Here is a 27,833-nt window from a genome sequence, read left to right as displayed (position 1 = left end):
GAGAACGTAACCCACGTCGAACCGATGAGGACGCTTGCGTCAGGCATGCAGAAGTTATAGCAACAATTAACAGAAGCAATATGCTATATATGGGACATGTCATGAGGAGAGAAAAATATAGAATGCTCCAAATCATTATGAAGGGAAAAATCCGTGGAAAGAGATCTGTAGGAATGAGACGAAATTCATCGCTAAAGAACCTTAGGGAGGGGTTTGGATGCAGTAACAACGAAGTGTTTAGAGCAGTCCTGATGATGACCAACCTTCGAAATGGAGGCAGCACAACGAAGCATATATAATAAATAATATCCAGAAATACAAATTAAGAGCAAGATTAGGCAGACGCAGATAGGACGCATTTTCGAGAAATAAATTACAAAATTACAAAAATATGTAATATCGGTTACTAATGGAATATAACCACCATTTTAATTCGTTCTTTAAAACAGCATTTAATTTGTTAGGAAAATAAAAAGAAAAGAACCAGTGTTTTCTGGATGAAATATTGTGGAAAAATTAGACAAAAATTATAGGTTATGGGCCCGGCTTAATGTATTGCCGCTCAAATACACTCAAGATAAAGCAAATTAATGTGTTTCTGCATTGATTAATATTTAAGGTCCGCATATAGGTAAGCGATAGGCAAACACAGATAAGCAGCGGACGCTCTATATCATTAATTTACAATATGTGCTTGTCGTGTTTGTATTGTACTTGCATCAGTTTCCCATACGCGCATTTATTCCCTACAGTATGTCATTAGATAGTTTATTTACTTGTAATTTACTTTTTAAAGCATTTCACTGCATCGCTTTATGCTTTGTAAACGTGAATGAGCTATGGGGGACTTCATTTAATATTAGCTTGTATGTAAAATGTAGGATCTCGAAATTCCATTGTTTTTGTTACATGTTTGTTGTATGTTTGTTAGTTTAGGCAGTTTTTAGTTTCAGAAAGGTGGTGTAGAATAATGAAACCTCATTAAGTATGCAAAGCGTCTACCAGAGTCACCCGACGAATATTTAAGCCACTTTCATTATTTGCCATTGCAAAATTCTTTCTCTCTATCGCAAGTATTACCGCTAGGTTTTGGATCAATTCATGGATTCTGTCTATTATTATCCATTCAAAAATACTGAAAATGGTGTACCAAAGGCGTCCCGGTATTTTGAAAAGCCTCCTTATTTGGTCTCCGACTCAGTGCCAAAATAGGAACGCATTTTCGAAGATATATGCGTCTCGATTTTGGCCCGCAAATTTTACGTTTCTCGAATCAAATGGACGTCGATTACTTTTAGAATGTTTTGTACGTTAATACACATGTTATTACACTTAACAAACTAGAATCGCACAGGTTTATATTATTTTAAGTAAGCACAATCGTCGAAGAAATCTGTAAAAGTTTGATAAACTCCATAGTCTCAGATTTTTCTCTGTTGTAATATGAAGGTGAACTAAACAAAACACAAAGGATTATGAAAAAGCGTGTTCCTAAAGGTGTTAAATTTGAATTCTACAAACGGTTTGACTGTCAGCAATCTGCCCCCAATATAATAGTAAACAAAAGTAACCAAAACTAGCCAAATCTATGGAGTTTTAAAATCGTCTTCTTAGAAACATTGAATCTTAAAAAGCGTCTGTCATATTTCCAAGCTTGACGCCAGTGCTATACCAAAGAGTTCATGGCCCAAGGCTGAAACTCGGAAGTTAACCGAACAAAAAGTCGAGAAACCAAAGAAAGCCTTCAAATTTCAACTTCTCACCGTTGTCGCCAAAATTTTAAGCATTTTATGCTCAACTTCTCCAATCTAACCTTTAGGAGTAAACCAATAAAAAAGTATGTGGTAGATGCGTTTGCCGAACAGTATCGACATAGCATTAGGATTACCCAACTGAACTTATTTGGAGAATTACAAAAACCATTGTAACCAACATATTGTTGCTTGTTTGAAAATGTGTTTCTGTTACTGTGATCCTTCAAATGTCGAAAAATTTTATTCCACTACAGAAGGAATAATTGACGAGTGGTATAACAAGGAACGAGCAATGGGCAAGCGGGAGATTCTTCTACTTATAATTAATGTTGTCGACGACTGTAGTGATTCTACTGATTTCGGTGACTTAGATAAATGAAAATATTCTGCACGTAATCAACTATTCATAACAAATAATTATATATATATAACTTTTTTATTTCGATTGACAAATTCCGAAACATTGTTTATATTGTCAGAAGCAAATGTTTACAATTTTTACAATCTAAAATATGTCGATTTAAGGAAAATATTTAAATGGCGGCCATACTTTAAGTACAGGATGAGCCAACAATAGAGTGAAATTCATTATCTCATTGGTTTCAAAAGTTATGAGAAAATTCTAAATCCAAAAGTGATAAAGATTCTTTGGTTGCACAATTTAAAATTATTTTAAAGTATACAGGGTGGCTCAATCATGACTAATAAAACATACATTTTTTTAAATGGCACACCTTATTTTCATTTTTTTTAATGCGTTTTGAAATAATGGTGCTTTTTCAAGATAGATCACTCACATTAGCGTTATTCGAAGATGACGTAAAAGGTATATGCAACGGAATTTAAGGGTGTTCAAATATATTTGGATTATTTTAAATTGAAAAATCTCGATTTTCTTAAATTGCACTGCATAATACATAACATAATAATATGTATGTTTTACGTATGTCACATACCTATTTTTAATACTTTGCGATGTATTTTCACTTTTTCAATATTTACCCTTCTTTCTGTATATAATATCCGTTGGCCATAACAAAACTTTGTAGGACCCGCAGATACAGCAACAGACAGTTATTAGCAATTTATAGTCCAATAACTTTAAAGTGTTTTATTCCACACCCCACATAATAATAATGAAAAGTTTGGATCGACCTCTATTACTTTATTTATGATGGTGCAGAAAGTTTTGTTCAAAATCATGGTCTAGAAGTTCTTGGGGTAGTGCCATATGGAAGGGATGATATTTGTGTTTGTTAGTACTGCGATTAACGGTAGATTGGGATGTATCACATAAGCTAGCTACTTGACGGCTACTAAACTTGAAGTAAACGTCCAATTCAACCACTAGCATCAAACTGTTCCATTAAACACAGAAGGGATTGTCTAGTTGATATATGTGTACGTCTACTTCGCCTTGTAAAGTCTTATTGCCAAGAAAGTATTTTTTTCCGTCTCACCCAGTACATAAGTTATATCAATTAATTCAGCATTAGGAAGATCCATACTTCGTTTTTTTTTTTAATTTACTGAAACCACAATAATTTTTTTGAATTAATTTAATCAGTTGGCAGGTCAAAAATTCGACAATGTCATTTTATCATGGTCAACTAATATTATAGCAATAATCATAGACAGAAAGACGAGTAAATATTTGAAAAGTCAAAATAAATCGCAAAGTATTAGAAATAGGTATATGACATACTTAATAAGGGTTGTAGGTTTTTGCAATATTCTTTTTAGTAAAATTAAAATTGTGGAAAAACTATTAGGTTTAGGTATGCATTACTGTTAATAAAAAAGTTGAACAATTTTAAAAGGAATTCAAAACGAAATTTAAAAATATGGTGTTTCATTTTTACCCTGCATACTTTGAAATAATTTTAAGTTGTGGATCCTAACACTTTTTACATCTTTTTTATTTACCATTTTCTCATAACTTTTGAAAGTATTGAGATAATGAACTTTACTATATGCTTCAATCATCGTGTACAAGTAATTGCTTTAAATTCAAAAGCCAAGATATCCTTTTTATTGATTACATTGGTTGAATATGAAATGAAATGAAATTATTGCAAATTAAACGAACCGGGAGTCCCTCAAAAAGACCTGAAATGTACTCCTGTGGCATTTGTTCCCATATTCGAAAAAGAATATTTTGATTGATGGTTCTATGTTTCCATATGGTCCCAAACATGCTCAATCGGATTTAAGTCATTGCTGTTCATGGCAGTAATGTTTTCAATAAATATTCTGGCTGCGTGCGGTCGTGCGTTATCGTGCATAAATATGAAATTGTTCCCTATATAAGGCCCAAAAGAAACTACGTGAGGTTCAATATTCTCTCTTATATCGGTAAACCTGCCCTCGTTTAAAGTCATCAGTATGTTCTCCAGCAAAACTCTCCCTGTGAATAAAATTGCTCTGGTACTAACGTTCTCCAAGTCGTCTATACATATGCATACTTCTATCTGAAGCAACTGCAACTTCTGGATACATCTGTAAAGAGCACATTTAACCATTCTTCAGCCTTGAAATATAGACAGTATACTGGTGTTTTACGTTTTTTTTATATAAAAATTAGTTATCAATAAATAGCTTCATTTTATTCCTTCTCAACTTTTTATTGTCTACAAATATTTTTGCATACCTAATACAAAATATAAAAAAAAAAAAAATTTTAAGTGGTGATTGATTGATTGATTCGGGGTGATTAACCTTTGATCTGGAAGAATTCGAAACATTTACATTAAGATAACCGGCAGTAATTACTAAATATTAACGGATTACAATAATTCGGAATATAATATAATGTCATTCTTATTCTATCGATTCTCTTGTTAAAAAAATTATTAAGCTTAAGACTAATCAGTTAAACTTATTAAAAACGAGTTTGAGCTATATAATTCGACTATTTATAAACACAAACGAGCTTATTAATAATAAGGGATATTAGTTTTCGTGCACGGCGCTTAAGTTCCCATTTATAAATTATAAACGCGAGATTTGCGATAACGTCCCGGCCGCCAAATTGCGTTATTGCATGCTCGTTTCCGTACGTGTACCCACTTAATTTGAAATATTCATATTTCGTAATACTTTAATCTTTAACTTAATCGTATTGGTTTCTTTTACTCCGAACCATGGTTTTTCATTACCGAAATTGGTTCGTTTCCGCTTTTCCGCCGATTATAATAACATATCTGTTATTGTAAAATATTACGGGTCGCAGTAACTATGGGCCATTTCAGAAAAGTGTGCAGTAATTAAATGGGAAATTCTGTCCAGTTCGGCTCAATTTCGGTGCACTTATTTTATATATTAGTGACTTACTTGATATATTGTCCCTCATTTTTTGTTTTTAATGGAACATAGAGTAATGAATGACACTTTAATGACAGTGTAATTAAGAGATACTTACGGTAGGTACTTTTATTAGTAAATTTGTTAAGTTTAACGCATCAGTATCTGCTCTAAAGCCGTAGCGTTCACAGTACTATTAATATCAGTAAAAAGAGTTGCATCGTTAAATTTTTTTTTTTTAATTTTTAATATATGTACAGGCTATTCTATTCATTCGGAGCACATACCAACTTCTTCTATTATTACATTTTTGGTTAGTTGGTTGGTTGGTTAATATCATATTCCTAAGTCTAACTGTTTTCTACAAATATTGAATTTTATGTCAAAAACGTTTGCAGACTCTAAGATAATTGACAACTTTTCCTATAAGGAAGGCTTAATTATTTAATTTTGAATGGATTGCTTGCGAAACGGGACTATCGTCAAATGAGGGTGAGTAAAAATGAGGTTTCAAAAATTAAATTATAAAAACAGTGAAACGACGATTTTTTCAAAGGGAAATTTCCGACAATTTAACATTTTCCTATTGCAATAATGCTTTAATATGGCTGTTAAGTTTTGTTATTAGTTGGTCACGATACTAAAGCTCCAAAAGATAGAATTGCGAACGAAATTTTATTTCTAGATCGATGTGGTGCTGTAGGAAATGCAGAACTAATATATACTTGTATTGCTGAAGAAGGAAGTCACGTGGAACCAAATAGATCCTAAAGATATAGAGACAACACAAACAATAATAATTTGAGATGGACTATTCAAAATGCACATGCGAGATTTAACTAATGGTCCGCCGCTGACGGATTGTCAACAAATTTGGATGCGGATAAAGTGATACTTTTGTTGTTTTCAATATAACAATTATATAGATCCAATCTTTCAGTTTTTGAATACATTCCGGCTTTTAATGGCAAAATCAGATTTATTAAATCAAATAATAAATCAATGACACAGAACTCGTGTCAAACTAACATGTAAATATGGTGTTTTGTATGGTGGCGTTTCTGTGCTGTGCTATCGTTTTTTATAATTTAATTTTTGTACTTCATTTTTGATCAGGTCCAATTCCACAAGCAATCCATCCAAAATGAAATAATTAAAAATTGTTATTTACAAATATTCAGGATTCCTCCTGCTGGATTGTTGAAGAATCGAACGTTTCGCACATCATCCTGTTGGCTTCTTCAGAGCTTAACTGAAACTGACTCGCATTTTACTCTGTACCTGCATATATATTGTCTGAGGGGCGGAGCTAAAGGAGGGGTATGAACATTGTCTCAGAGGACTGATTCCCATATTGGTGAAAGTCGCAGTTAAGATTGTTTGGTTGTTTATAGATTTTTATAGATGAGTTTATTTATCGTAGTCTTAAGGCTCTTTCATGTTCTTTGAGCTTAGTTGATATTTTACCTAATTTCTCTTAATATTCTATTAAATATTTATTTAAATTAAAACATCAAACTGGTATTTTTATTTTAAACACTTCTCTTGGAAGAACACATAGAAAAATAAAATATAATAACATATGAAACAGTTTTTCTGTAAAGAAAACCTAAACGTAAACTCGTTATTGGGCCGTATTTCTAACCATTGAGAGTAATAAGACCCCCTCATTGAACTACAGACATATAACAGGTTCCGGAGTATCTTCAGTGCGCCCCATACAATCATCATGCATCCAAGGATTACAATGGGTAAATCCCTGTGACTCTGAATCCATGTGTAATACATCTCTCTCAAACTGGCGTAAAAAATTTATGAAAATCTTTCTTTGTTCATTTTCCTATGTGGGCATTTGTCCCCATAACGCAACAACTCCTCATCTCAAAAATTTTCGAAACAACGGAACACGATTGGAGGAGTTGGAGTTGGGGTTCATGTGTGGTATTTGAAGGAAGGCATAACAAGTGAATTCCCAGTTGGTCGGCAGCATCAACAATTGAAACGTAGAGATATAACACAGCACCGTTAAATATTAAGAGGACTGGCAGTTGAATAAACTTGCAAAAATGACTGAGCCATTCAATATATCAGGTGGTCATTCTACCTTTTGGAGATATCTTCATTTGAGATCGCGGTGGAAATCCGTCACCAAAAGTTGGTTTCAGCCTCTAACCTTTAAACAATATCATGGGTGGGATACCATTTCCTAATGCGTTTGCGCAGGTAACAATCGTACAATTTTTAGAGTGGTCTGGAGCAACCAGGTGTTCCCTTTTTTGGCAATGACTGTTGATACAGGGTTAGTCTCCCTTTTCATCCATGTTTTAAACCTTTACCGGTTGATGTTTGAAGCAATATTTTTCTTTTTTTTTCGAAAAAACGCAGCCGTTCATTCATAATTTTTTATAATTTCGACCGGATAATATACATGTCCAAAACTATAGTACTTAATCCAGTATGCCGGTTTGCGTAATTACTTTGGGTAACAGACCAACACATAGACGTTGCCATAATACTTATAAATTCTTTTTTATTGTTAAATGAGTACATGGGCCTTTTTACCTGCGCGGGCCTTATTACCCACAATGGCCTTACATAGAATGTGAACTCCTGATATCTTAAACTTTGACGTTATATTTCTTAAAAACTTTTGATATGTGTTCAGTGATGTTTTGAACGTAAGGAAGGACAACAGTGGCAGGTGTAGGATTGCTTTCGGCCTCATTGCTATTGGAAGGTTATAGTGAAGTGTATTTTGTGATGGCACGCTTAATATCTCTAATGTGAAAATTATTAGAAAGAAGAGTACATAACAGGTGTTTTAATTCTGGATTCAGTGACTAGAATCGAGATAGTTTTACGGCTCTGTAAACAAAAGAGTTGATAACCGATGATTTTTAGGCTGGATTAAAGGATCAGTCTGTGTGCGTAGGTTTTCTGTAAACAGAGAAAATGACCCAATGTTAGGTCAGATTTTCTATTTATAAGAACATCTAAGGATGAGAGATAATTATTAGTTTCTAATTCAATGATAAAACATATATTCGGGTGTATATAGTTCAAATGCCTAAAAAAATCTCGGACGGATTCCTGACTATGTGGCCAAATAACAAAAGTATCATCAATGTAGCGTTTCCATAATTTTGGTTTTAGATGGAAGGTGTCGACGGTTTTCTTCTCAAAGACTTCCATAAAAATATTAGAGATGACCGGGGATTATCGAGAACCCACAGCTGATCCCGACGTTTGTTCCTTTATAAGAAAAATATTTTCCACACAAGCATTTTTCTTTCAATTAAGATGAGAAGGTTTGATTCAGATTCTCGGATTTTAAGATATCTGAAATAATGTTAGAGGGTTTCAGGAATAGGTACTTTAGTAAAGTGAGATTCTAGGTCAAATTGCTTTCAACTGTTCAATAAACATTGAACATTAAACATTAACACCTGTCCAAAGATCTTTCAAATCTCTGATCCGTCAAAGACAAAATTCCGCTTGAGATACCAGGAGTTTACAACAGTCTATGCACATGCGGCAACGAACATATTGGAGAGACTGGACGAAAAATATCAACTAGTCTCAAAGAACATGAAGGAGCCTTAAAACGAGAAACAAACTCATCAGCAATTGCGGAACATAATTATGAAACCGGACATCAAATTTTATTCGATAAAATGCAGTAATATTCAGGGTAGTTGTTTTATTTAAAATAAGAAAGCTGGTAGACAACCACCAACTTGTAATCGAATATATAGCGAAACCGTAACCTCACTTCTTTGACTTTTCATATTCAAGTACCGCCACAATTTCGCTTCATGACGTTGATATAATTTTACGCCCTTCACTCCCTTTGTTGTATTTATTTTATTCTTTTTTAACATAAAATATGGCCTCGTAATATTAAAGGGAATTTCCAATTCTGTAATGATAACTCTTTCTTTAATTTAGAAAATAGGGCCACGTTCTTTTCGTTTTGAACCTCTCAGTTTTCTTTTTTTTTAAAAAAACAAAGACAGCTGTTTTTTTTTAAATTTTGACGACACGAATTGTTTTTCTTTCTCGACTTTATGCACAACTGCTGCCAGTGGTATTGTTTAAACCCTATGAATTTTATCCAATTTCCTTTCAACTTATAAATTGTTAGTTCTGCAGCAGTATGACTGACGATGAAATTCTTCAATTTCCCAACATGCCTCGATTAAAATCCGTTTCGTAATATATCCTTGGAGTTGGTGGAAAAGGCAGATTTTTCCTGCATACCCGAATTTTCGAACCGCTGTGTGCTAATATATGGCCTTCCAGCCGCATTAGAACGAAAAAAAAAAGATCGATGAGATATTAAATAATATTTTGATTTCAAACTGTGTATATCGCGGGTAGCGTTCGATCGATGACGCACGTTTTTTCAGTAATCAGCGATCGCAAAGTGTTGAATTTATTTTGCGCGTTAATTGCGTGTACCAGTTGTGTCCATCATTTAAAATTTCTTATCCAATAATAAATAATAACTATCGAATATTACCTATCTAGTAATTATATCGAGTGTAATAATTCGACGTTATTGATTTATTTATTTTATTTTAATAAAAAAAATCATGTCATCTGCCTTAAAAAAACAATTCAGAAACGTGAGCTTTATACAAAAACTATTACGGAATGTTATCGATATTCTCAAGAGGCAAGTAAAGATTTGTTGTCGAAAGAGCAGTTTAATGTTGATTTGGAAGAGCAATTCGAGAAATTTAGCCAATATCATAACACGGTGGAATTTCCCGATCCCGATTCTCAAGACGAGTATTCCAAGCAAGATAAAATCAGAGTGGAAGTTCAAAATTTTTATTATGCGTGTAAAATCAGTTATGGCAAGCTTTTTCCTGGTGCCTGTACCGGTCATTACGTCCGTACTGACATAACGCCTCAATTACACGAATTGGGTGTGCCTGTTTTTAAGGGGGACAGGAAGTTATGGCATACATTTTACTACTTCTTTAATAATATTGTTCATCAAAATTCAAATTCAAGTAATGTTAAAAAATTGCAACATCTCTTTTCCTATCTAGATGGAGAGCTTCGAAAATTATTAGCTGGAACTCAAGTTTCGGTTGGTAATTACCAAGTAGCATACGATTAATTGGTCAGTCGTTATCAAAATACAAAATAAATTCCAAACAATTACGAACTCTACTTTAAAAAATGAGCCAGGAAAAGAATTACGAGCATTAATTGACACTTTTTCAGAATTATTAGAAATTTTAAAGGCTCTCTCCTTTAACATTCAAAGCTGGGATTATGTCATTTGTTTTATATTAATAGAAAAACTAGATCCCAGTACTCGTGCTAGCTTCGAAATGGCTAACAGCCAGATCGAAATTCCTACTTATCACTCTCTTTTATCTTTTTCGGAAAGGAAAAGTAAAGCCCCACAATATTTACACCCAACGAAACCTAAACCTAACTATCAGCTTAATTGTCACCTTCACAATCCCAAAATTCACAATAAACCTACTCCTCCATTTTCAGCGTGAGCTAGCAGCAACACGGATAATAACCGCATAAAAAGTTTCAAGTGTAGTCAAGGACAAAGCAACAAAAATTTTTCACACACTGTCTTCATATGCAGATTTAGTAGTAGTAGATTTATGCACATCGAAATTTTCTTGCGGTACTTGTTTTTCCAGACATCATTACTCCATATCTCGAAACCTAATCAAGAAACAACACCGAAAATAATCTTAAATTGTAATGAATCGCAACCATCCACTAATGCTTTCCATGTTTCGTTTTCCGAAAATATCTCACTCCCTTTCAGAGTACAAAACTTCTAGCCACTGCTGTCGTAGACATACTTTACAGCTATGGCAATTACCAACCTATTAGAATACTTATCGATTCAGGTTGGCACACATCTTTTATTCAAGGGATGAACCAAATGTCTTCATTTACTTCAAAAGGGTTATCACAATGCCACATCAAACCCCAAGGGCTTCCAGTTCCTATATTGTCCTTTGAAGCCATTGTTGTCAAAAAGCTATGCTCCGATATGCTTATGTTCACCACTCAAGAGGGCCATTTTGAACACCTGAGAGGTGTTGAATTATATTTCAAATCCAATCCGGTGGATCTTCTAATGCATTGTGAAATCTTTGGACAAATCCTGAAAGAAGGGAGAGCTCTGGGCAATCCTGGTGAACATTTTGCATTCGAAACAATCTTTGGCTGTGTTGGATCTGGTCGAATAAACAAAATTACCGAATCAAATTAAACAAATTCCTTTTTTACCAGAGGTTATCGTTTTGAAATTCTGGGAATTAGAAAATATTCCAACAAAACCTATCACTTCACCTGACGACCAAAAGGCTGAAAAAATATTTAGCGTTACTGTTAGCAGGCTGCCTTCAGGGAAGTTTATGGTTGTTCTTCTGTTCAACTACCAGATCCAGGTAATACCTCCCCTCAAGCACTTAGAAGATTTCTTCTCCTGGAAAATCGCCTTTAAAAAAATCCTGATCTTCAGAAGGCTTATTCAGAATTCATGGAAACGTACTTAGATGCTAATCATTTGAGCTTGATTACAAATAACAGTCCAAAACCTCCATTATCTTGTTGCCTCCCCCATCACTATTTTAAAACCGGATAGTGTTAGCAGTAGATTAAGAGTCGTGTGGGACGGCTCAACAAAAAGTCCTAAAAATATTAGCCCCAACGAAAGTTTGTTCCCCGGGCCAAAACTTCAAAAGGGCATCATTTCCTTGCTTCTAATTTTCCGTCTTAACCCCATTGGCTTCATTACAGATATAAAAATGATGTTTCGACAAGTTATTATATGTTCTCACCATCGTCTCTTCCAACGAATATTATGGCGTTTTGATCCTGAAGACCCCATCAAGGAATACGAGCTGAATACAGTTTCGTTTGGTTTGACGTGTTCTCCTTTCTTGTCTATGCGCACATTGAAAGAACGTGCTGAACGAGAGAAGTCTAAATTTCTCAGAGCTAGTGAACTTCTGGACTCCACCAACGGAACTTATTATATTATTAAGGTGTTTCGAACTAAAAAAGTGGGCCAGCAATTGTCCAGGGCTCTTGTTGGCTGTTCCAGACTTTGAGAGACAAATGCCTCTATCATTTGATCGAGACGAACCCTATTTTATCAAGGTATTAGGCCTTCAGTGCTTTTTACATATCAATGTCGATTGAAGGACAGGATTCTTTCTACTATAGAAACTATCTTTGACCCTTTGGGGTTTTTATTCTACTTCTAAATTTCTAAAGCAACAATTATGGATTCTCAATATTGACTGGGACGAAATGCCACCTCTACCAATAATCGAAAAATTGAATAAATTTCAATCTGAATTTCAACTTTTATCTACCTTGAAGATGCCTAGGCATAATAAACTTTCAAAAATCCATTCCTGTAAAATAAACGCTTTTTGTGATGTTTGTACACGAGGTTGTGCTAGTGTGGTGTATTTTCAGGTAGAAGAAGAGAATATCATATCCATCTTTCTGATTTGGGCAAAGGCTAGAGTGGTACCCGATATATTGACACGGTTAGAACTTTAAGGTGCCGTGCTACTCAGCGATCTAGTCAAATTTCTTTTATCGACTTACGAAAACCAAATAACCATAAGCGATTCTCGGGTTGTCCTATGTTGGCTAAGAGCACCTCCAAACCATTGGAACCGTTGGACAAACTTTGTCGCTAAAACCATGTCCAGGAAATCATACCATCATCCCATCATCCAATTGGAGAGACCTTCTGCTCTTAACGCAGCCGATGCAGGTTCTCGGGGTATGACTAGCTAGTTTGCAACAACATGTAGTGGAGCGCACCTTCTCTTTTACAGCTTCCTGAATCAAAGTGACCTAATATCAAAAAACAGGAACTTTGCCTTGACAGCAATACGGAGTTGGAAGAAAAGCAAATAATTTTCCACCTTACCAACGCTGATAATTTTCTGGATACCATTTTGGACAAATTCTCACCCTTGTCGAAAACCCAGCACATTCTCTGCTACATCATCATAATAAAATATATCTTTTTATCTCATTTCTTTCAAAAACCCAAAGAATGTGTAACATGAAGGATTTGTGTCCATCAAGAAACGTACTCTCGGTCAACAGCAAAATGTTCTTGCTGTTCTGATCAAACATGTCCAAAATTCTTGCTTCTCTCATCTCATTTCAAACCTTTCTCAAAGCAAATTTATACCTAAACATTTCAGAAAATTATCGCCTTTCCTTGACGAATATGGACTTATAAGAGTGGTAAGCCCTCTTCATCTATCTCAATTTCTATCTTACACCAAAAAACACATATTGCACCGTTTGACAACCTTTATTATCGAATAAACCCACAATCAATACCTTTATCGTCGGCTGAAAACATTGCACAATTTGCTGTTACAACAATATTGGATGTTATCTTCCAGAAAAGCCATAAAGAAAATTCTGTCCAAATGTTTGACGTTGTGACTGCTGTTCATTGACTTTCGAAACCAGCTCTATGAGTTCGCTGAACGAGCCGCAGATAAATTATCTATTCGTTGGCATTCCTCATTTTAACGGTCTTGCTGAAGCCGGAGTCAAGAGCCTCAAGACTCATTTTATCCGAATTGTCGGTGAGCAAAGGCTGACCATCGGGCGAATAGAGGGCGTTTTGGATTCGCGACCCTTAACCACTTAGTCCACTGATCAAAATGACCTGCAATCATTAACTCCCGGACACTTCTTACCCCTCGAGCCTCTAAACTCAACAATACCAGACCCGGATTTGTCACATTTGACATTAAGCAGATTGTCCAGATGGCAAGTTATCCAGAAGCGTAACGCTGATTTCTGGAAACGCCACTACGCTGAATATTTGCATACGTATAATGAAATCAAATTAAACGATCTAGTTCTTCTTGCGAGTGATACTGCACCACTTTTGAAATGGCCGTTCAATAGAGCATTAGAATTGCATCCCGGAAAGGAAGGTCGTACTCATGTCGCCACTGTAAAAACAGCAAGCGGAAATTATAAGAGACTGGTAATCAAACTATGTCCTTTGCCGCAAGAAAATTATAATATTTAACCCATTAAAATTAGTCCAGTAAGTCCTTATTTCAATTTTATTCATTTTTCCCGAGATTCTATAACAATTATAGCATTTAATTTTTTTTTGTTCTTTTTTTTTTTGGATAGACGTTTACTTATTTTTTCGACTTCTAATTATATTTCATATCGCCACTTGGAGCCGTTTGGCTGCCAATATATTAGAGTACACGTAACAAAGTAAAAGAAATTATTGTTATCTATACTTAAAACACACAACTGTGATCCGACATCAGGGTACCATACTGCGATTGCGCGAAAATTTTGAGTACGACCTGCTTTCGGCGAAATTTTCGGACGCTCGCTTACAGCTTACAGTCAGTCCTCTTGCCTCCGAGTTTTTGAACCGCCGTCTGCTAACAAAATATTAAAATAGATAATTCTTATATATAATATTCGTATTTCATTGTTTTTGATTTTTGTGAAAACTATAACCGTAAAGCAATTTTACAGGAAAGAGATGAAATTGTTTGCTGGCTGGCGACGAAAGTACTAAACTACTAACAATGTTTGTTTTATAATGGCAACGGTTAGGTACATTTGGATTACCTATTTTACAAAACTTTAGAACCGCTATAACATTTAAAAGGAGAAATCTTATAAAGGTAACTAAGCCAAAATTTTAATCTTATATTAATCTTTCACTCCCCATTTATTTGAAACTAAGAAGTTGTCGTTACTTTTTAAACCATAAATAGGCTTTATAATGGTAAGGAAAACATTTTCGCCAGTGCTATAAAAACTATCTACAGTGTTTTTTTTCTATGTTATTTGTTTTTGATACATTATTTATTTCGTGTCTTTGTCATTGTATTTTGCTTTTGCTCTAAAGTTGATAGCAATGGATTTTTACTGACATTATTATCAAAATACCTTACTAAATAGGATAACAACACAAAAACATGGAAAATCTCTTACGTCGACTTAATTTTCTTTGTCACGAAAAACTATCAGAATGATTTTATATTTAACCCTCCCTAAAACTGAAAGTAATTTTGTCAAAAAACAATAAATGTCTGGTGGTTTTTTTACAATTAATGGCATATTCGGAAAAAACATTAGTTCAGGTTCAATGAGATATTATTGGCTTTTCATGAATGTATTTATCTCGATTTGACCATATTCACCAACTTCGCTTTTTAAAAACTTATGGTTTTATATGTGCCTTTAAGTAATAATAAACACCCTAGAAACTCGCATCGTAATGATAAAGTGGTAATTTGAGGGTATATTACCGGATTTTTTTATAACCTCTACGAAATACATTTTATCATACGATTTGGTTCTTAAAAATTTAACTAATTTTATTTTTGTTTAAGTATCCTCAAAATGCTGACTAAGGAACTCTTGCAATACTTTTTTTTTGCTGCTGATCGTTGGTATTTTTCTAGCTAAAGTGCTGTGATAACTAGCATCATCATAAACTGGTGGGATATTTGGAAGAAAATAATTTTTTATTCAATTTTCAAAAAGTTCCTGATGGTAGTCTAACGAGCAGATTTTAATGTTTTTTGCTGAAAGTAGCAAAGCGTTGGGCACCCAACCTTCCCTCGAGTCATAGGGTAAAATGGGTTTTCGTTTTCATCTAGATGTGGGTACATTAAAAATTCGGTTCGATGAAGAATTTTGCCGCCTTTTCTTTATTATGATCATGGGTGTCGAAACTAGTGTCGTCCAAATAATATATATTTCGTTTTTCTAAGCGAAATTAATGAATTTGAATTGAATTGTTAGGTATCTTTAATGACGGAATTTGATTACTCATACATCGCATACACTTCCCTGAGAATCCACTAAACGCTTTCATTATGTCTTTGTCACATTAATCCTTCCTTTCTATTGAATTAATATCAAAGAATCGACTCAAGGTTCACCTTGGAATGTCAGTTAACCCTCCCAATGGCAACTTCCATACCCTGCTAATAATTTATATTAAATAATATGAATTATTAGCAGATTTTTTTATTTGCTATGTTAAAGTATCACAAATATTATAGTAAACATGAACTGAGATATTTTCAAACTGAAATACGTAGAAAAGTAAGGGCAATTTTCTGATAATAAAGACGAAAATACTTATAAGTATCACATGAATCTTACCAACATATACTCCTGGAACACGTATTCAAATAACACTTTCTCTTCGGTACGTTCCTGTTCTCCATTCCGTGATTGAAATTTTTTCCAACCCACAGTTTAAACATAACAACTAACACATTCGAACTGGTGATATCTCTCCGGAGAAAATTTCGTTTTTTTAAATCTATTTCAGAAAGGTGTAGAACAATAAGGCCTCAATGCAATTTTCTACCATTTTCTCTTAACTTTATAATTAATGCGTCGACCGTCGGATCAATCAAGTAGTCACATTTTATCCTCTTCATGACATGCTAAACTACTTTTCGCCAGTTCGCTGATGTCACCTCCTCAATGGCTTAATCAAACAGTAGCTTAAAGTCTTTCATTTTGAATATCGTGTTGTGTCTTTTTACAAAGTCTCATTCATTCGTTTATTCATTAAACCATGTCTCAACAAGATAAAAGATTTTCTTCGGCTTTATAATGAACCTTAGGGTTTTATAACAGTTCTTATAGATTTATAAGATACCACTGGCTTTACATATATATATATATATATATATATATATATATATATATATATATATATATATATATATATATATATATATATATATATAATATATATATATATATATATATATATATATATATATATATATATATATATATATATATATATATATATATATATATATATATATATATATATATATATATATATATATATATATATATATATATATATATATATAAATAGTATTATAGTATAGTATTAGCATACTTATTGTTTTTTATAAGAGTAATCTACAAAGGCCCAAGAGTAAAAGTTTTATAATAAGACTTTAAGCTACTGTTTGATTAAGCCATTGAGGAGGTGACATCAGAGAACTGGCGAAAAGTAGTTTAGCATGTCATGAAGAGGATTAAATGTGACTACTTGATCGATCGGACGGTCGACGCATTAATTATAAAGTCAAGAGAAAATGGCAGAAAATTGCATTGAGGCCTTTCTGATATAGATTTTAAAAAAAAATCTCCGCAGAGATATTACCCGTTGGAATATGTATTTACAGCTATTATTGGACTTGTTTAAACCGTGGGTTTGGAAAAAATTTCAATGACGGAATGAAGAACAGGAACGTACCGAAGAGAAAGTGTTATTTGAATACGTGCTCCAGGAATACATGTAGGTAAGATTTATGTAATACTTATAAGTATTTTTATCTTTATTATCCGAAAAATGCACTTACTTTTCTACGTATTTCAGTTTTATAAAAAGCGTTTGAAAAGTTCATGTTTACTATAATACTTCTGAAACTGTAAATAGCAAATTAAAAAATCTGCTAATCATTTATATTTATATAAGTCTTCTAAAAACGTCAGAGGATATGGAAGTTGCCATTGGAAGGGTTAACTGACATTTTAAGATCATCCTTGAGTCGATTCTTTGATATTAATTCAATAGAAAGGAAGGATTAATATAACAAACACTTAATGAGTGGATTCGCAGGGAAGTGTATACGATGTCTGAGTAATCAAATTCCGTCATTAAAGATACCTAACAATTCAATTCAAATTCATTAATTTCGATTAGAAAAACGAAATATGTATTATTTAGACGACACTAGTTTCGACACCGATGACCGCAATACAGAAAAGGTGGCAAAATTCTTCATCGAAAACCGAATTTTGAATGTACTTACATCTAGATGAAAACGAAAACCCATTTTACACTATGACTCAAGGGAAGGTTGGGTGCCAAACGCTTTGCTACTTTCAGAAAAAAACAATAAAATCCGCTCGTTAGACTACCATCAGGAACTTTTTGAAAATTGAATAAAACATTATTTTCTTCCAAATATCCCACCAGTTTATGATGCTAGTTATCAAAGCACTTTAGCCAGAAAAGTACCAACAATCAGCAGCAAAAAAAAAGTATTGCAAGAGTTCCTTAGTCAGCATTTTGAAGACACTTATACAAAAATTAAATTAGTTAAAGTTTTAAGAACCAAATCGTATGATAAAACTTATTTCGAAGAGCTTATAAAAAAATCCGATAATATTACCACTTTATCATTACGATTTGAAACCTACAGAAATGGTATGGGCCGAATTAACAAACAAAGTTAGACTCAATCTTCTAAACTCAGTATGAATTAATACCAGAGAGCAGTTGGAGAGAATGTGTTAATCACGTACTTGAAGTGCAATATAATTATACTTGGGACAACGTCAAACTATTAGCTATATACTTGGATGATTATGATAGCAAAGATTCAAAGCATTCTGACGAACTAATTTTATTTAATTAATTTATTTAATTAATATATATTTAATATACAGTACGCTGTACAACAGAATGTATTCACATATTTTGTGTTTCAATTTTCTTACTGCAATCCTGACCCGGTTTGATTTATTGAAAAAGATAAAAACTTTAATAGTATTGTTACATTTATTCTCGTGCTCGTAATATGCAAAAATATACAATTCTGATGTAAATTTGCCGGTTTTCAATTAGATTTTACTGGAAAGCTAGCTCAGGGTATAGTGGGCGAAATAAGTATAACATTGTATAAATAATTATATTTGAGACCTTGACTTTGGAGTTTGGTCGAATATTTAGAGCTTTTGAAACCAGGTCTATCCGAGGATGTGCGATTCGTTTCATTTTAACAATTTATAAACGATTTTTACATGTTTTTTCTTATAATTTCTAACCGGGAGGATGAATCAGCATATTTTTAATATTGATATTCATCTTTAATTTTGCCAACATTTATTTCCAAGTTAATATTTCGTCTAAATTGTTATTGTTATTCTTATCAATATGTATATAATTGACTTATCATTACGAGTTTAATTTAGTATATTGGCGCATTCATTCCGGACCACCCTGTATATTACCCTGTCGGGTTGGAAAATAATATAATTCGTTTACGGACAACAAAACGGTTAGCTCGATTGATGCTCTTTCTGCTATTAAAACCTTTTTAATTCAAGGAGCCATAGAAATTTATCGAACAAGATCTTGCATCAAGACTGACGCTGCCTATGCGTTTATCTTTCGGACCATCATCAGAATGAATCAATTACGACTTACTGACAACCACTCAACTATAAGAAAATCGGCCGTTCCATTAGCCGAAATAAGAAGGATCTTGTAATCGCTTTTAAAATCTAAGTTTTCGGTTAATCTCCCTGCATACAGTTCAGCCGGCCGGGGCCACACTTTTAACAATGTAAATTTTGATCTTAAAACTGAACCGTTTTGGTACTGTCACGTGTCATTCGCTTTTACAACGAAGCTAATCAGATTCAGTTGTTTGTTGTTGAAATTAATTTACCTGATACAAATGATTGCTTAATGTTAGTGGATTTTATGTTGTTGTAAAAAATCATTCTTAATAGCTTTTTGGGATTATTACTATTTTCCATAAAAAAAATATACTGCGATCTACATAAGATAATCTTAGAATGGATGTACAAGTTATTATTCACGATAATTATTGAACCCAGTTTTAGAGAGAATGTTTTAATATGAAGAAGCCAACAGGATGTTTGACGAAACGTCAGCAAGTTCGATTTGTCGACAACCGAATCAGAATGAATCGAGAAGGATTGTAAATAGTACTACAGAGTAAGGAATTTTTGTTCAAAAATTATTCAATTATATGTAGTATATATAATACAATGGTAGTAAGAAATTTTTCTTATAGAATATTATCATTAACTCTACAAACTCTAAAATTCGATAAAATTTGTAATAACTAAAAAAATTTACAGAAATACCTGAATATTACCGAATCATTAGGGGTGGAAAATACTTGTTCTCCACTCTATTTAAACAAGAATAGGATGAATGAATGTTAACTATTACATATTTCAAAAATATTTATTTATTTGAACCAGAAGAATGTTCATGGCATTTACTATTACATAACAACAGGTTTCTGTAAAACTTAGTACAGCTGCATCTTTAGTAACCTTACATATTACCGGAAGTTGTTATATTTGGGACGTCATTAACTTGAACAATAATAACACAATAATTCAACAAATAATTCCTGTAATATTCCTTGTCGAATATTCGAGCATTCTAGTCTTGAGCATTGTATTTCCTTGTTGTCGAAGATTTCGGTTGGAGAAATATATCATTCTTATCTACTCCTTTGTTTGTTGAAATTTCCTTAGTTAACTTTTCGCACATATCTATTGCAATTTTGACTTCGATCTGCTCTTATTAAGTGTTTTGCATACCTCCATTTCATAATATTCCATGATTTGTATTGTTTGCATCATCAAAAGTTTGCTCAAAGCTGTAACTCTCTTGTATTTTTTGTGTCTTTCTGACCTTTTCTGAAACCCATTTGTTCTTCTTCTGTTAGGATCTCCAGTCTATTATCCTGGCATAAATTTTACAAGACTAATTGCGTAATGTAAGTATTTCCGTATTGATATCATTTTCTGTTTCTTTTAGCCTTGAAGGCACTTATCAGTTCTCTTAAATACATATTGTCCAAACCATTTACGTCTTCTTCTTGTATCGTTGTTTCACCTGCGTTTTCATTGTACCACAACAATTCGCAATGATTCACCCAATTTTCTTCGTCAATGTTGTTTATCTGTATTCTATCATTTCACTAGTTGTTTAATGATTTCATTACTTTATCATCCAAGTTTTTTCTCCCACTTCCTTCACGACATTCCTGTTTTGTTTGTAAATTTAATAGTCATCTCAAATTACTTACAGCACTCAAAATTTTGCCCAGTTATTATGCAAAATCACCAGCAGTTCCAGTAATTACGCATCCAATGCTCAGTTATTATGCATAACGACGGTTTTCGAATATCAGCGGCAACATATCCATATTGCTATCGTTTAAGGTTTCAACAAGATTGTTATTAAACCACGTTCGAAACAATTTAGAAAGAGAATACGCCCGATTAACTTGATTACAATAAACATCGTTAGGTAATCGTTCGACGAAAAAAAAAAGAGAGAGATGAATTCTGAAAACTGTATCAGATGCATGGGCGATTCATTTTTACACCGACTTTTCCCATTAAAATCTCCCTACGACAGCGACGTATTCAAGTGTTTACACAAGTCGCCGGGCATTGATCAAAAAATTCATTAAAAAGTGGCCAATCCGTCGTTTTACGGAGCATCCAAAGGTTACCAATGCCATCTGCCCGGAGGCGGAGCCTCGTCGCTCGATACCCGTCTATCAATTGTTGTGCTTATATAACCCACGTTGCTGGCGAAACTACTGCCTTTATGTGCTGCTTTGCTAGATCACGGCAGATTTTTTATGTATCATATACAAGTGAACGGCTAAGATATGGAACAAATTCATTTAAAAATCAGATAATTTTTATTGCGCATTTTTTGCTGTGACGTAAATGTGCATTCCTTTTGTTAAATGGAACACATTTTTTGAAATCCATTTTCGTGTTCTCTGTCAAATGTCACGCATAATTCATGTTGCACAGATAAGTTTGTAATTTGAATAACGCTATATATCGAGAAACCCCATTAAAAGTTCCACAGTGAGTAAAATTGGGAAAAAAATGTAATGAGTCGCCAAGACCACTCATTACATATTTTATTAGAAGAAGATAATCCTCATCATGCATCTTCTGAAGTAGCTTCAAATACTGATGTTAGCCAAGGAACAGCTTGGAGTGTAATAAACTAATAAAAGATTACATCATTCCAGGAGCTCAAAGTAGATACCGCAGACTACAGTTTTGTGAAACTGTAATGGATCGTCAGATACTGTTTAGTGATGAAGCTAAGTTTTGTTTAATTGGTACCTGATAACATTTTGTTCGATTATTGCGTGAATATTTAAAATAATGAATTGTCCGGACTGAGCATTGGTAAAAGGGGATCAATAGAAATGGCCTGCAAGATCTCCGATCTCTGGAACTTTTCCTACAGGGATATCTAAAATCAAAATTAGATACGAAATTAGGACAATTAAATTCAAATGAAAGTAATATATTAAATATGATATTAACTTATGAACTTAAAACAATGATTTATTTCGTATTTACATGAAATATGTGACTTATGACACAAGGACTTTCTTTTCCATAGTAAATTTTAAAATATAAATTTACCGCTAGGGTGGAGGAGGAGGGAAGTCGATCCATTGCATTAAATATATATTATAAAGTGTAAACATGTTGTAATGTTATAATTACACCATTAAGTGAAACTAATGTTACGTATATTTACAGTATTTTATGGAGTACTTTTCATGATTTATATACGTAGAATTGTTTCTGAGTTCTACCATGCTGATTTAATATTGCAATGACGTTTTCATGTGTAGAAAATTAAACCTTTGCCATGGCATACGGTATAAGTAATTAATAAATAATTTACTGAAAAACAAGTCAAATCGAAATTCTTTTCCATTTATGCTGTTGCTATAATGTTCCGTATTTAACATATGAAAACTGTTAATAATTAGTCAACGATTGCCGCACTCAGATAAATAATGCGTTTAAAAATGCATAATGAACTTTGTTATAAATCAATTATTTTCTACAATCAAAATATAACATTTTATGTACGTTTGTAAATATTTTGATATTTATTTATAAATTATTAAAAGATTGTGACTTTTACCGGCCAATAGAAAAAGCGATACAGCTGCCATTAGCGTCTGCGTGCTACTTCTCGAAAGTTGCGTTGTTAGTAGTGACCGCCGTTTGTATTTTCAGTGTCCTCAAGTTTTTGTAGCCTTTTTCTTGTTGTTTATAAGCAAGAAAGCATTATAGTATATATGTATTATATATGGTAAAAGATCACACTTAAACATTCTTAATAATTTTCTTTCTTTTTAGTACAAAAACCGAAGTAAAGGCAGTTAGATATTTTAAAAAATCTGTTCGTTTTATTCTAAGTTAAACGATTTAAAAAGTCGGTTAAATTTCATTTTTTTATTTTTTATTTTATTTATATTTTATCTATCACTAAACTGTAAACATATGCTGACATTAATTAATTTCATTCCAACGAAAACATTATTTTTTACAACCACTAAAAAATCGAACTTTCTACTCTAAGGAGAGCGTTAACACAAAAAAATCCTTATAATTTACAATGACGCCTTCACGTTTTAAAATTATAGCATGTTTAAATTGTTTTTTTAAGAATTTAAAATAATATTGTGTCATTATATTTTGAATAGTTTCAATTCAAATGTAGACTTACTTTTGTTTGAATAAGAATAAATAATAAAAAATTATCATGCTTTTTTGTTATAACCCTAACCAAACTTCCGATTCGTGTCTATTTACTTTTATTAATCTATGCACCGCTATAAAATTGGGAAAATTAATTCAGCAAGCGAAATAGACACATGTTGCGGCCAGCAAACACGTGACCCGATTCGTTACTATAATTGGTAACATTTACTAGGTTCATAGTAAAATCACATTTAATTGGAATGATCGTGTCAAATTAAACAGTAGATTTAATACGCCTTTTGTAAATATACCATACTTGAATGTTAAAATACTTTTCTTTAAATTTTGTTGCATAAAAACACTAAGCTGTGAGTAAAAAATATTTTAAAATTAGCTGTTTTTTTGTATCAATGTGTGTATGTTCATTTTGTTCTAATTTGTTTAATATTAAAATCAAAAATCAACTGTTGAGGTTGGGCTGGAGAAAACGGACAATAAACGCACACTCGAAGAATAGATGAGCAAAGTTTAAATATTATAGACCAAAATGTTGAAATCAACATTACTCGAGAAATAACTTTCTATTCATCTGCCTGAAAGATTTTACACGAAATCGTGCCAAGCCCTTATCAGATAGATACTACAGATCATGAATTCTTATTCTTTGCATTCTTTTTAGGCGACGAACTAGTGAACTGCCACAACCTACATGTTTGGGAACAAGAAAATCCATGCACAATCAGGCCATTTCGACACTAATAACAGTTTAGCAACCGGTTGATATGGACAGGAATATTAAGTATCGGAAATAGTTTAATTTGTCCCTATATTTCAGAACACGATCTCCAAATTGCAATCCTCTCGACTTCTCTTATGAGATCATTTGAAGGGCTTTCCAACGAGTACAAAAGTACGCCCGCATTAGAAAACATATACAACAGCCGGCGATAAGGAGAGTTGTATCTATCGCCAGAAAGGGAAAAGTATATTACGCAGCACATTTGGCACTTGAGCTTTGTATTGGCACGACCGGAGCGAATACATACACTGTGTCGTGTCCTCTGAATTGACAAATGTCAAAATTCATAATATTGCGGACTAGTAAATCCTATACAGTTATATGGAGGCAAGTGGAAGAAAGTGTTTGTAGCAAGACACTACACGACATTAAATAAATCCGAGGGGTAAATCCAACGTAATATCTGGTGTACCAGCTTTGTGAGATCTGTGAAATCTTCGTGAGTTTTGAGCAGTTTGTAATGAGTAAATCATCTTTATATAATGGAGAAATTTATATAAAAAATAGTAATTAGTGTTTAATTCACATTTTTAACTTAATTTGTAGATTAGGTCTAAGATGTGATGTTTGATTGCGCCATAGCCAATTTTGAAGACCAGTTGGTGACCCCAAGAGTGCTACATAAGATTGATTTCGATTTTTTGAAGGATACACTCAACGGAAAATAATTCCTGGATATTCTCCGTTCCTTTAGTGATTTCCGGTTGGAACCAACTCACTTGGCATTTTTAAAGTTATACGATAAAAAGCATATGATCAGATCAAAAGAAATAGATAACTTTCACTTGAAAAAAAAAATGGTGCTTTTTTTCTCTTCGGCTTTTAATTTATTTAATTAAAGTTAAAGAGAGAGGGAATAATTAAGAAAGAAATTTTTGAAAAAATAAAATAAAACCAATAATACAAGTTCTCACTTTTTGAAAAGAGGTTTTTAGTGTATTTTTTACTTTAATCGTTTTTTTCATTGCAACGGAATAAAAAAAAATCCACATAATCTAAAAATCAATTTTCAAAATCGGTCAATGCCGTAAATCCAATTAGAAATCTGTGAAGCCTGAAATTTAAGAAATCATTATATGTTGTGTGAAATATGCGTATCAGCCTTATTGGAGAAGGACTTAGCCTCCCACCGTTGGCGATGTTTTATATGCTTTAGATTTAAAGGTTTAGTAAAGTATTCTGAGATTGTCACATTAAGACGCGTACAAATACAGCGAACGGATTCGTACGAAGAAATTCGCAAGAATTTGTTCGGAGTTCGATAAAATATTCGCGGTTTTGTTCACATTGAACAAACCAATTATTTTCGCAAGATTACTCTACAAATTAGTTGATTTTTCTATTAATTTTTTATTTAAAATTGCATCAGAAGGCGATATAATCATTGCAAGCGCAAGCAACCCGATATCGAGGAATAGACCTATAAGTGATTTAATCGCAGAAATTGAATATCGGCTTTTTAAAAATCGGTCATTGAATCTAAATTCAAAATTGCAAAATAATGTACCGCACAGGTTTGGGAGAAATCGGATATTTTCGGAGACGGTCAAGTTACTCGTTTATTTAACACTCGCTCCGCTGCTCTCCACTCGTGCCAAATAAACTCGTGCGTCAAATGGCGTTTACCGCACTTGTTGCATAATATGCCATTTTATACTCCCTTCTGTAAAATACACCGATCTAGCGTGCGTAAACCGTCACTTTACCACGTCAATTTCTTGTCCTACGGATCCGATCCGCTTCGGACATTTCCGGGATACTACCGCACGGGTTTCGTGTTGTTTTGCAAAAATGTGCTCAAAACTAACGTTCGCAGAAAAAGTATATTATGCAATACGTTTGGTAAACACTCGCTCCGCTCGTGCCAAATAAACTCATGACTCAAATGTCGTTTATCGCACTTGTATAATATACTATTTCCGTATAACCATACATACTTATAGCTCATGCTAAATAAACTTTCACGTCATCGATGACGCTAAAAAACTTAATTAGAATTGTAATTTCGCCCCTGGCGATCCAATTGGTAGCGCTACTCTAAAAAATGAGAAGATATTTGCCGACTTTTTGGTCGAAAATTGTTGGATTTTTCTATTCTCTGTATTCTATTGGCACGCGGCAAGACCATGTAAATGTTAAAACCACCAAAGTTGATGGCCAACTTGAAGATGTATTGTCGATAACAATGATAACTGGTTCACTCAAATCCTTCAACAGCTGATTTTCTAACCAACGAAGAAAGTTTTCCAGGTCCATTTTCCCATGATAGTTGTTAAGTTGAGATTTCGATGGAAATACAATTGATGCACCTTTAATTAATAACATGCCAGCATTAAGTATTATATATATTATATTTTAATTTAATTTTAAGCATGAAGCATAATATATTATATAATATCAATAACCGTGCGAGCATGAAATTTAATATATATTATGCTTCATACTGGCAACAATTGTTTGCATGTGTGTAATATAAAAATTTTGATTAAAGGAAAATATGAAATTAATTAATTAATTAATTAATAATTAATATATATGGATGAGTCTGTACTATTACGATCTTATACCACATTTTATTTGAACTAATGTAACTTAATATCTTAGGAGTTCCTTGATAAAGTAGTACTGAAAGCGGAAGAAACAAACGAGATTCGAAACCAATGAGCTGCGAAGGCGACCGAATGTTAATGTTCTTTAGTCTTCGTTTGCTCTATTTGTGCGCGTCTTATATATTGTTATTTCTACAACAGGTAACGTAGCAGGAGAACTAACACCGTCGCGAACGGGCTTGGCAGGAGAAATTCGAGAGCAAAATGTCGGTGCGATCGGCGGAAACGCGCGGCGATTAGCGCGAAGACGATAAAAGGAGGTCCTCAGCTTACCGATGCCCTCCATAATACCCGGCGAGTGCGCCCTGATCGTTTCCGAATCACTCTCCTGTTCCGACTTCCTCACTAATCCTAATATATTGTCAATGGTGTGACGGGGACCGGAACTAGGACTAACCACCATTCTCATGGGTTTCACATCCAAACTACCACCACCGCCGGTGCCGTAATGCAAAATAGTATTAACGTCTTGGTCGGAACACTGATCCGACTCCATCGCCCGTTGTCGATCAACTGAAATGAGGCCGGTACGTTTTACGCTTCGTGGGCGTTTTAAAAGGCGGAGTCTGTTTCGCCGTCGGCCAATAAAACCAGTCAAAGAGCCATCATGGAGTCGAAAGTGAAACGGGGGGAGCGTGGCCCAAGCGGCAAATAACCCGGCAGCGCTAATAAGGTCCCGGCAATAAATTTCGGAGTGGTGCAAAAAGCTTCAATTTGGTGTCAATACTAAAGAAATTAGGTTTGGATAAAGTGTGCGCTATTGCTACTCATTCCGTTGATTTCCCTTTGCAGTTAATTCGCCCCGAGATTAAATTATTATTAAACAACGTTTTAATTAGTTAATTAAATAAATGTCTTTTCGACAATCTCCGGCACCGACACCGATTTTCTTTTTAATTTACGTATTATTGTCAAGTGGACGCAACGCACATTAATGCGCTGGTTTCCGAGTAGTCAATGTAAGTTTTAACTTTGACATGT

General features: G+C 33.5%; 1 protein-coding gene across 1 annotated transcript in view; it reads right to left on the bottom strand.

Moving 5' to 3' along the window:
* LOC132705041 (retinal homeobox protein Rx1-like) overlaps nucleotides 1-27,348 on the bottom strand; it is a 60,849-nt gene extending 33,501 nt beyond the window's left edge. Inside the window, exon 1 of the mRNA XM_060675464.1 lies at nucleotides 27,126-27,348. Coding sequence (XP_060531447.1) covers nucleotides 27,126-27,348 — 223 coding nt within the window. The remainder of the gene's footprint in view (nucleotides 1-27,125) is intronic.
* Nucleotides 27,349-27,833: the final 485 nt, after the last annotated feature.

The sequence above is a fragment of the Cylas formicarius genome, unplaced genomic scaffold, assembly GCF_029955315.1.
Source record: "Cylas formicarius isolate icCylForm1 unplaced genomic scaffold, icCylForm1.1 PGA_scaffold_10__41_contigs__length_53128322, whole genome shotgun sequence".
Classification (NCBI taxonomy): domain Eukaryota; kingdom Metazoa; phylum Arthropoda; class Insecta; order Coleoptera; family Brentidae; genus Cylas; species Cylas formicarius.
Note: the sequence above shows the minus strand (reverse complement) of the source record. Positions and strands in the feature narration are given on the sequence as shown.